Here is a 12,559-nt window from a genome sequence, read left to right as displayed (position 1 = left end):
TATTCTATTCCAGCAACCAGTTACTCCCCCATTGGTAAAGAATCAGATCCAGAATAACATTTCCCCTTACTGACTGCTATACCATTTGAATCATAACACGAATATTAGGATGTTAGGAAGTTATTAGCTATTCTGCTTTTGTGGGGAAAGAGAAAGCAAGTATCTTCTCTGCCCAGCAGATTATGGATAACTTAAGTCCCCCCACCATTATTATATCATGCCTCTGGACTATATTTGTGACAGTTCCATAAAGTCTCATTTATTTCCGTAAATAGAACCCTCTCTCATAACAGTTGCACAAAACAAACTGATGGGGCAATTTTTAACTTAGTCTCATATTTGCAATATTCAATTCCCATGTCCTTTTCCCTCTCAATCCAGAGAGGAAACAAATTAAGCTACTATTTAGAGCTGTTTTCACTCATATTATCATCATCACTACAGATAATGTTACCTTAACTGGCTTTCTTCTTTTTTTGTGGCTTTGTATCAATTCCTAGAAGTCTTCCCATGGTCATTTGGATTTTTCATAGTCTGTCTTTTTTATGGGGCACTTGTTTTGTTACATTCCCATGAAGCAATTTGTCAAGCCATTCTCTAACAGATGAACACAAGCTTTATTTTCAAGTTTCGCCCCTCATACTACAAATAGTTCTAAGACTCTGCTAGCATATACAGAGAACCTCTTTATCATAAATATTCTTAGGAAACATGCCCCATTATGTGATTATTGGGGCAAAGAATATGAATAGTTTAATCATTTTTCTCACATTGTGCTCAACTGATTAGTAGAACAGCTGAACCAATTCATAATTCGAATAACAACATATTAGTGTTGCCAGACTTCCTAACTTCACCAATAGTAGCTATTGGTGTAAGGTTAAAACCTCTAAAAGTATTATCTATTTGTCAAGCCCAAGCTGATTCAAGATAAATAAAATATTATTTCTTATTCAATTTATTTTAATGAACAGCACAACAATAACCAAAATACCAAAGTATTGCAATTAATTATATTATTTCCTCAAAGGTTTCACGGCAGATTTACAGCATTGAAAGTACATTATATACTAAATACATTTGTGGGTGAGCCAAGAAATTGAACTGTTTTTTGTAAGAGGAAAATCAGTTGAGTTGCCTGCTACTGAGTTGTAAATGAATCTCGTGGAACACTGATCTGCCTACAAAGGTCAAATACTGTTTACTCACTGTTAATGCCATTTTATACTACCTATGATCATTTCCTCCCAGTTTTTAATTTTTTATTTTATTTTATTTTTTTTAAAAGCAATTGGGGTTAAGTAACTTGCTCAAGGTTACATGGCCAGTTAATGTGCTAAGTATCTGAGGCTGGAACCGATCCCAGGTCTCCTGACTCCAGGGCCGGCGCTCTTACTCACTGCACCACCTGACAGACCCATCCTCCCAGTTTTTTAAACGGCTAAATAGAAATACTGAGGATTTTATGTATTTATCTTGTATTATGCTACTTTAATAAAATCTCAATTGTCTCCCTATATCCTTGCCTCTTCTATTATAGTCAGGGGAGCAGCAGCATGTCCAGACCTATTCTCAATTGTCTCCATTAGTTTTCTTTGCTGATTTTTTGTTGTTTTTAAGTAAGCCAACAATTAAACTGCAAATAGGAATAGCTTTGTTTCTTTTCTGGCAAGGTTTATAGTTTAATTTCTCATATTATTATTATTATTAGCATTTTTTAAAGAATTATGTCAAAAGATGCCATTTTGGTTTTTAGACATAAAGTTTTTTTAAAAAAATCATATTTTAAAACTGCCTTTACATGCCTGTGCTTTTTTATTTTTAAAGGGTTGTGGGTTTGGTTTTTTTGGGTAAGTATAAATAAGCACTGTTTTTTGTCAAAGGCTTTTAAAGATTCTACTTCTATCATCGTATGGCCTTATTTTCATTTTTAATATGATTTTGAGTATGTGGGAAGGGGACACGGAACTCTGGGCCAGGAAATTACTTTTACTAATATAAACTGACAACTTGTCATCTCTGACTTGCGCAGGATTACATAACTATTTTGTTAGAGGCTGAACTTGGATCCCGATCTTTCTGAATTCAAGGCCAACAGCTGGTCAGTGAATCTCTTGCTACCTCCAGGGTCTTTATGCTTGTCCAGGATCAAAAATAAGAGTGAGTTGCCCCTATGAGCCAGGAATAGAGGAAAGTGAAGAGGCAAGGACACAAAGAACAAATAAATGAGAGGAGCAATGCCTTTGCCCAACCTGGGCAACATTATAAGCTTCTGCTGGTATGAGGGCATCCAGCCTAGTCCATTGCCTCTTCACCCCCGTCTCCTACCAGCTTTCCCAGAACACTGCACAAGAGGATGCTCCCACCCATTTTACTTTGTCAATCACTTTCTTTTCTGTAACCCCCTCAGACCAGGATGGAACAGGGGCTAGAGTAAAATAATGATAGAAATTCAAATGACAACATTAATGTCGAATGCTTTAATGTTCCTGCATTTTCTGTTATTTAAAATGGCTAATAAATCAATGGCTATTAAAAAAAAAGTTACATGCGAGTTACTATCATCACAGAATTGTGGAACTTCAGAGGAGGAATGAACCCAGAGGCTATCTAATCTTATCCATACCTGACAATGCATCCTCTCTATACCAGGGCTTCTTGAACATTTTCCACTCACTGACTCAGACTAGACTACACCTCACAAGTGATTACCTAGACTTTATTTCAAGGCCCCAAATAAAACAAACTAGATAGCTAAAAGTATGTCAGTCAGTCAAAAGACATTTCTTTAGTGCTTCTTAGGTACCACACACATAAATGCTTGAGACACAAAGAAAAGCAAAAAGTACAGTCGCTGTGCTTACAGAGCCACACTCCAATGGGGAAAGACCAACAAAGAGTCTGTACATACAAAATATGGAGAAGGTACTGGCAGTATTGGGTTAGGGGAAAATAAAGAAAAAAAAGTAGAGAAAGGACTTCCATCGAAGTATGTCTAAAATGATATCTATTAAATCTAAGAATATTAAGCCATTATCTACTCAATCACATTTTAACGTCTACAGGGCCTAGCTCACAGCTCACCGAGTGTAATCACTAAATAAACAGATGCTGATCAACTAGGATTATAACCCCTTTAAAAGTCCACACTGATTTAATACAAACTGCAGTCAATTAGTCAATAAACACTTACTAAATGCCTAATATGTGTCAGGTACTGTGTTAAACACTGGGATAAAAAGAAAGTTCATAAAGTCCCTACTCTCAAGGAATTCACAGTCTAATTAATGACAGAGACAATATGCAAACAAATAAATACAAACAAGATATATAAATAGGAAAGACTCAACAGAGGGAAGGCAGTGGAATTAAGAGGGATTGGAAAAGCTTTCTGTAAAAGGTAGGATTTATAATAGTCTTGTCTTCAGAAAGAATAACAATCATGAATTTTACTCTAATATTAAAATATGGGTGACTTTTATCTGATGTATCTTGTTTTTACCCCTATATTTACCTTAGCTCAGATAGATATTACTAGAATACAGGAAAGGAGAGAAACAAAAGTATGGGTAAATCAATTGCTGCAAACTGGGGAAAATAACAGTACTTTAGAATTAGACACAAACAGTTGAAAATAAATATGAGAAACAAAGTAACAACACATCTGAATGAAAAGAGAAAGGTGGACATAAAAAAAGGAAGAGGATGACTAAGAATATGCTAAGTGGATAACCACAGCTGAATATCCTGACCCTAAATCACTGCCAGATTATACATTAAGATAATCAAATGCAAGAATAGACTGACAAATGAATACCTAGTTTTCTAGAAATATAAGAGTATAAATAATAATTCAAGTTCCTTCCAAGAATCTATTCAAATGAATCTGTGATCTCATTGATGTGGATATTTCCACCAATAACACAAGATGACAGTTGGCCATGAAGTGCGACTCTCATCATGTCTTCCCAATAAGAACACCACAATGATTCACCCATCATATGGAGAACTTAATTGAATTATTCTGAAAATTTTTCTCAATCTTAGATTTCTTTATGACATCCTTTACATTGTTTCTTCTTTCTAATTTGATGGAGACCTGCTCCTGTGTACTATACCATCTCCAACACCCTCTAAATGATCCTTAACTTCAATTTTCTAGAGACTGTAGTGTTCCCTGACTTGCAGTCCTACAACATTACTTGAAGAACAGAAAAGGGCCTTATTTAATTAAGGGAGAAACTTGGAACCACTAAAAGAACTCTGTAATTTACCAAAGGCAGTTTAACATATGCTCTTTCTGTTGAGACCCAGGTCCAATTTATCGTTCATTTTTGCAATGTTTGTACCGTATGTGTGTGTGTCTAAGCTCCACAGCTTCATCTATATGCATTACCATGCATAAATGACAGGCATTGGGGGCAGCCAGGTGGTACAGTGAGTAAGAGCACTGGCCCCAGAGTTGGGAGACCTGTGATCAAATCTGGGCTCAGATACTTATTAGCACCACATCCAGAAATAACTGGCCGTGTAACCTTGAGCAAGTTACTTAACCCCAATTGCTTAAAAAAAAAAAAATAAATGACAGGCATTCTTCAAACATTTGGTTTTGCTTGTACAGATAGTAAGGGAAAATCCTTTTGGATCTTATTTACGCTGTTTTTAGTAGAGAAGACCTAGGACTAGATATGTGGAATAAAATGCACATTCTCAGACTTGACCAAGGAATTAACTGATTTTGTTTAAACTATTCTGATTTGATATAATTGTAGTTTCTATGAGCAAAGGACCAAAAGTCAACCAAAAGCCTTCAAACTTAAAGTGCCATTCCATAACAATGGTGTAAACCAATTTCCACAGTGGTGAAGGAGAATATACTTTCATATTTTAATAATTACATTTCGGTAATTATTACAATTCAGTGTCTTATGTTTAGGGAATTAGAATTTCTTTTTAAAAAATAATGAAACCGGGGCGGCCAGGTAGCACAGCAAGTAAGAGCACCGGCTCCAGTGCTGAGAAGACCTGGAGATCAAATCCCAGGCTCAGACACTTAGCACCCACCCAGAAACACCTGGCTGTGTAACCCTGAGCAAGTTACTTAACCCCAATTGCTTAGGGGCAGCCAGGTGGCTCAGAGAGTAAGAGCACCAGCTCCAGTGTCGGGATGACCTGGATCAAATCCGGGCTCAGATACTCAGCACCACACCCAGAAATAACTGGCCGTGTAACCTTGAGCAAGTTACTTAACCCCGATTGCTTAAAAAAAAAATAACGAAACCTCTACTGTGAAGAACTAATTTAAGGGAAGATAAAAAATGTCAGTTATGCATCTATATTATGCTTTTTAAATATTATAAGAACACTATATATCACTATAATTATTTGTTCCCAACTATGCTACAAGATCATAATTTATTCTCACTTTCCTCACTAGGGAAGATAACTGCTTTGATTTAAAAGCTAAGGAAAGAAAACTGTTTGGAGGGTACCTCAAACTATCTTTTCTTTGTGGTTTCTGGTAGGCTAAAGGCCCACTAGAGAGATAGTAAAATGTAAGAAGTACTATGTTAAAGGAAAACAGACTCAGGCTTTATCATGCCATTGTTGAAAATGTAGTCATTAAAGGGAAGTATAACTAATTACATATAATTTATTCATTTCTAATTTTAACCTAGGACAAGTTTCTTGTTTTCTTTCCATTATTTCCCAAACAAGGTGAGGTTTGTTGTTGCAATATAAAGCCATATTCCTATTAGGAAGGTGGGAATAAAACAAAACCACTTCAAATAAACAATAGCTCAACAGTCTTCAAAATGTTACTATATAAATTAAAAGTTGACAACAATAATATTAAGCGACCCTCAAAGCCCAATCTATCAATCCATGTGACAAGGTTTGGGCACAGGAGGGGAATGGCAAAGTCAAAGAATGCTAGGCATAGTTATATACAGCAGAGTAATTTGTGGGAAACTTTGTGTGCCCCAGAATACTTAATGTATCTCTGAAGGCCTGGTAAGTACACTAAAATGCTGTCAAACTGGGCTCTAAGTAATACTATTGGTTGGATTAAGCACCCCGGTCAGTGGGATGGAATTACTCCTATAAGTCAAAGACAAAGGTTTGAAGGCAGACTATATTCAAAACAATTAAGATGATTAGCTTAAAATGGATGATTAGTGAGTAAATGGCACTGCTTCATGTTCTAGTACCACAAGGAGGCAAAATATAACCACCACAAATCAAAAATACCAATACCAGACACCTGCTGGAAAAGCTTTAGTTCAGATGGTGCTGAACCAGGCAAACCACAAGTGAGCTTGAAATGAACTGGAGACATGAACACATTATTTCTGTGTTAAGAGTATGTTAGGGGGTGGCTAGGTGGCGCACTGAGTAAAGCGCTGGCCCCAGAGTCAGGAGGTTTGGTTCTGGCCTTAGACACTTAACCATCCACACCCACACCCACACACACCCACAGAAAACTAGCTGTGTAACCTTGGGCAAGTTACTTAACCCCAATTGCCCTCCAAAAGGCAAAAAAAAAAAAAAAAAAGAGTGTGTAGGATAAATTTGGAACCAAACCTCACCAGCTACAGGCCAAAGTTTCATGATGCTTTCTGTCAATAGTACCTTTAGCTCCTAGTCACACAACATATGCTGACCAGTACAGGATAATCTTAAAGAACAATTTCATCCCTAAATCTAGATGCACATAAAGTAAGAAGGGAGATATTAAAATCCAAAAAGAAAAATTTAAAGAACCTTACGTCACTGAAAATCTTCACTTAACACAAACTGAGAAATTATACCTAGTAACAAAATGGATAAAATGTGAATGAATCAAATGATCTGGAAAACAAGAGGGACATAATGTATACTCATTTTGAAAAGCCCTTTTTGAGTCTGATATTACAAATACAACTAAAAGGATACTGATACCAAAAAATGGAAAAGGTTGACACAATTGTCCTAATCATCATGAACCAACATATTCTCCTCGAATATGTCACTTGGCAGCCTATATACATACCCACACATGATTATAAGAAAATATATTGGCTGAAGAACAAAAAGGGTGTGCCAAAAAACCCCCCACAACTCAGTTATTACATTGAATAAATTGCCTGAAAAATGCCATAAGGATATGCTGCCTTTATTAATTCTAAACCTTTGACTCAATGCAACCTTTAAAAGTTGTTCAATACTATAAAAACACAAAATACAAAAATACAAAGATCCAAATACAATGAAAACACTAGAATATTTTATGTCCATATGTTGTCTACTTGAAAAATGCCACCAACACAGTATTAAGATTAATTCACATTAAACATGGCATTTTCCAGGAAAACAATTTAAGCCCAATGTGGTTCTTTGTTGTTCAGTCTTTTTCAGTTGCGTAGGACTCTTTACAACTCCATTTGAGTTTTCTTGGTAAAGATATACGGGAGTGGTTAAGTGTCTGAGGTCGGATTTGAACTCAGGTCCTCCTGAGTCCAGGGCTGGTGCTCTATTCACTGTGCCACCTAGCCGCCCCAGAATGCACTCTCTTTACTGCTCCTTCTTATAAGCTTTTTTAAGTCAGGGGACTCTGTCTATGTGAAGCATTTCCTGATTCCTTCTTCCCACCTAAATTGTTGCCATTCTGTACTTCTGAAATTACTTTGTATCTTTGTGTCCTTGTACATAGGACACTTCCCAAACTGTATGTAAGCTCTCTGAAAGAAGATACTGATCATTTTTTATTTGCAGGGGCTAGCACTGCGTTATGCACATGGTAGGAACTTAATAAATATTAAAGGAATGTATAGTTTATGAACACCACTATATGAATCCTATGAATGTATTGTTATCCCTTTTTTACAGATGAGGAAATTAAGTCACATGTCAAATAACTTATCCAAGATTAGAAATCAGGTTCAATCTCCTTCATAAAGCATTCTCTAAGGTTCTTAGTTCATCTTACATCAATCTCTTAGTTCTCTAAACTTTTACAAAACTAATATGTAACAGACATTTGTTTACTTGGAATCAGAAACTGTCATAGCCCAAACAAAATTACAATTCAGATGCAAAGTGACTTGTTAAGAGTCACATGATTACTAAAAAGCAGACTTGAAACCAGGTTTCCTAAATCTCAGTTCCTTATGACATCATTCTGGGAATATACCATTAAAAAAAAATTAGCCTTTTATCTGTACTACTTTTAATGTCAATTAGATGGGGTCTCCTCAAGAAACTTGGGACCACATTTTACACTGCCTTTGATGAGTTCAAAACCTATAAATTCGAAATGAACCATAAATTTGCAAAAAAAAAAAAATTGTTAAGGGTAACCCAGATGAAAGGTGAGCAACTATTATTTGTTGATTTGAAATATGTGAATATAATCCAGGAAAATGAAAATTTGGAATTTTGCTTTTTGAAAAAAAAAGTCTCTTTCTTATCCTAGGTGCATTAATTTTGTCTGTGCAAAAGCTTTTCAGTTTCATGTGATCAGTTACCTATTTTATCTTTTACAACTACCTCTATTCCTTATGTGATTAAATGAATACATCTCTTACTCATAGCTTTAAGAGGTATATGATTTGCTTATCTTCTAATTTTTTAAATAGATCTTGAACATTAAAGTCTTGTAACAATTTAGAATTTTTGTGAAATATAGTATAAGGCTTTTGGTATAAGCCTAATTTCTGCCAGACACCTTCTCCAGTTTTCCCAGTGGTTTTCTTCAAATAAGGAGTTTATCCAATAGGTAATTTATGTTTTTCACTTTATCAAACAATGGATTATTGAGTTTCACAGTTTCTGATTCTCCTTTATCTAGTGTGTTGCACTGATCTATCTCTATTTTTTAAACTATGGTTTTGATAACTGTTGCTATATAGTTTGATGTCTGGAAAAGCTACTTTCCCTTTATTCCTATTTCTTTTCATAATTTCTTTTGTTATTTTTATCTTTTGCTTTTCCAAATGAACTATTTTACTATTTTTATCAAGTTCCCTAAAGTATTCTCTTCATAATTTCATTGGTATAGTATAAAAAGTATAAACTGATTTTGGTAGCATTGTGATCTGTATTGTAATTGCAGGCCTAGCCATGAGCACTGAATACTCTTCAAGCTGTTTAATTTATTCTTTATTTCTTTAAGGAATACTTTGTAACTGAATCTATACAAATCTTTTGTGTGCTTTGGTAGGGTCAATTTTATGTGTTTTTTATTTGTCTGGTATAGGATTTCTCTTTATATTTTTGCTTAATGAGTTTTATTATTATATAAAAATGCTGTTGATTTCAGAGGGCTGATTTTGTAGCCAAAATGTTTATGGCAGCAAAGAACTAGAAATAAAATAGATCCCACTGAGAGAGGACTAGCTAAACAAACTATGGCACATAAATGTAATGGAGTATTACTGTGCTGTAGAAGTTATGTATATGATGAATACAGAGAAGCATGGAAGGATGTACATGAACTGATGCTGTGTGAAGGAAGCAGAGTCAAGAAAACAATGTATAAAATAACTACAAAAATGTAAATGAAAAGGTCACCACCACCCCCTTTAAAGTGAATGTAACAAAATTAAAATCAAATCTGAATGGAATGAAAAGAGGAGACACCTACAGCCCTTCCTGAAAGTGGGAAGGTTCACAGGTGTTACATGTTACATGTGTTTTGGGACTTTTTCAGATAGCGGATGCATTAAAAAACAATTTGATTTGCTTTTCTTCATTAAAAACACTATTTGAGATATGAGACAGCTAACTGGGAGAGGAAAGGAGAGAGATGCTGAGGATGACTATAATGATGTAAGAAACGACATCAATAAAAACATTTAAAAATAAAAGAAAAACAATGCATATGTTTGGTTTAAAGATAACAGATATAGTAACCACACAATCTCCTCAGGCCCCTTTCCCATGTTACCACCTTGACCAATTAACAGAATACAATATGCAATATTAAAAATTATTTTCTTCTACATCCTCATATGTGAGAAACATTTTGTAGATAAACAATGACAAACACATCAAAGCTTCCACTGGTCAAGCTGGAAAAACCTGATTATTTAGGAGGCACCAATTCATGACAAGTGTCATTTAAGAATGTGTTTTTTAGGGAACCACCCCAAACTCATCTGGCAGAGAAATATTTGTTCATTGAGAGAGTTATTAGTCAAAATAAATCTGGATCATTTTCTCTCCCAAAAGTAGCCCTGGTAAAAATTGATAATGATGTTCCTTATCAATTCAGGGGTACATATGAGCAAGTAAATTAAAAATTGAAAAGATAAAATAGTTAACACTACAGTTCTCAGAAACAATTTAAGCAGAGATATATAAAGTAGTTAATGTTAATATACAAAGTTACAAGTGATGTACCTTCTGCTGTTTAGGAAAAAGTGCATCACACCTTCTGAGAGATGTTGAGACTAAAATATCACAGGAATGGACATCTAAGAAAACTCTATTCAGGAGAGTTAATGCCCCCCCTCCCCAAAACCAAAGTGATCCCAAAGAGTATAACCAATGACCTTAGATTACATAGGGATTCCTATGAAACCACAGGCGGTCTTTAAAAAACCAGCAATGTATAAATCTCAGATTAACATGAAGAATACAGAACTAGCTTACTCTGCTATATCAAGATATCCACAGGAAGCAGCTGCATGTAGTGGTATCCAGCCCTCGTTATCAGGTTGATTAATATTTGCTCCATTTTCCACCAGAAATTTCACCATATCAACATTATCATCAATGCATGCCTGAAAATGAAACAGAAAGCATTATTAAAATTCTGTTTCAGATGTTAAATACGATGGTTTCAGATACCACACCCATTTCCTCCAATTTACCTCCAATCACTATTTTTTTAGTCTTACCTCCCCATTCTAGCTTCACTTACCTCCATTTGTAGTCATTACTCTATGATCAATAATTGAATGGTTACCATCTTAGAATCCTGTCTCCCACTGATCTTGCACCATTTTTTACCCATTAATCCTTAACACTAGGTAACCACAATAATCTAATTTAATTGGCATTATTCCTAACTGATGATGTGTATATGACCTACTATATTAAGTAATGAAGTCATGCTGATTCTAACCACTATAATTTTCAGTGCCCATAACTTTAGCTGAGGCCTCATTAGGCAATCTTCCTCATTCTCCACAGTAACTGTTCCAAATCTTCTCTATGTTCAGATCCCCAAATGCGGTCTCCATCCCCAACAACAGCAGATGGTTCACCCTCCTATTTCACTGAGGATACTAGAACCGTACAGTTAGAGCTCCCTTCTCAAAATGTCTATGTCTTCACTCATTATCTCCTCCAAACTCAGAGGAGAAAATCTTATACTCTTGGCCAAGGCTGCAACCTGTCTCATTCCATGATCATGCAATTTCCACCATCCTTACTACTGCCAAAGTAATCTTCCTAATGCTCAGAGGGAATTTGTCTGATCAAAAATCTTTGATAAATGGCTATTATAGTTACATATGTCTCACCCCATATTACACTTGAAGTCCTTGAACATTTTTTTGCTTTGTTTTTATATGCCCAATCCCTCTTATAGAGCTGCTGCTCTTGGTCAATCATTTTTCAGTCATGTATGACTCATGACCCCATTTGGGGTTTTCTCGGCAATGGAGTGGTGTGCCATTTCCTTCTCCACCTCATTTTACAGATAAGGAACTGAGGCAAACAGGGTTAAGTGACTTGCTTAGGGTCACACAGCTAATAAGTGTCTGAAGTCAGATTTGAACTCAGGAAGGTGAGTCTTCCTAAACTCCAGGCCTGGGACTCTATCCACTGTGCCACCTACCTGCTCCTTCATATATATCAGACACTGAAAGAACATTGAATTGAATTTCCCACTCAAACTCAATATTCTACTTCTGTTAATTAGGAAAGTGAGGGATTGGGTTAGATTAGGAAGCCAAAAAAAACAAGGACACTATTACAGTAGTCTAGGCCCCATTTGATAGGTTTGCAAATGAATTTCTAAAATCAAAGTGCAATATCTTATATCCATCCCTGTTAAATTTGATCTGGTTCTAGATTATTTTGGTTTTGAAATATTAATTATGCCTCCTAACTTTGTGTTATTTTAAAATCTGATAAACTGTGTTTTTGTGTCTTCATTTATAAGAGAAATGCATATCACTGGAGGCCTCTGTGATTCCTTTCTAATAATCATTCCTTTGGTTTGGATGCTGAACTAAGTGTTATGTCATCATGAGAGCTGTCTGAGGGCACTGAAAAGTGACATGCCCAGGATCACTTGCCTATTATACAACTCTGTATGTTGACCTGATTTGGGCAGCAGTTCATGTTAAAAATTCCTGGGGCTTCCATTCAACCCAATGAGTCAGTCTAGCATGGCTGCTAAAAAGTTGCATTAGGTTGCATTAACAGAAGTAGAATATTCCAGTTACAGGAAATAACAGTCTTATTGTACTCCATAATGTTCAAACCATGTATAAAGTATATTGCTGCATAGCAGGTGCCATTTTTGAAGAAGGAATTGTGACAAACTAGAAGTGACTGGGATGAT

General features: G+C 35.6%; 1 protein-coding gene across 5 annotated transcripts in view; it reads right to left on the bottom strand.

Moving 5' to 3' along the window:
• PPP1R12A (protein phosphatase 1 regulatory subunit 12A) overlaps positions 1 to 12,559 on the bottom strand; it is a 191,109-nt gene that overhangs the window by 114,402 nt on the left and 64,148 nt on the right. For all 5 annotated transcript variants that reach the window (XM_069094795.1, XM_069094796.1, XM_069094798.1 and 2 more), the window contains exon 2: positions 10,636 to 10,766. In XM_069094795.1, coding sequence (XP_068950896.1) covers positions 10,636 to 10,766 — 131 coding nt within the window. The remainder of the gene's footprint in view (positions 1 to 10,635; positions 10,767 to 12,559) is intronic.

The sequence above is a fragment of the Petaurus breviceps genome, unplaced genomic scaffold (genome assembly GCF_028583685.1).
Source record: "Petaurus breviceps papuanus isolate PSGF00001 unplaced genomic scaffold, PetGlider_PUasm1.0 221, whole genome shotgun sequence".
NCBI lineage: Eukaryota > Metazoa > Chordata > Mammalia > Diprotodontia > Petauridae > Petaurus > Petaurus breviceps.
The sequence above is the reverse complement of the archived record's forward strand: the minus strand, read 5'-3'. Positions and strand labels throughout refer to the sequence as shown.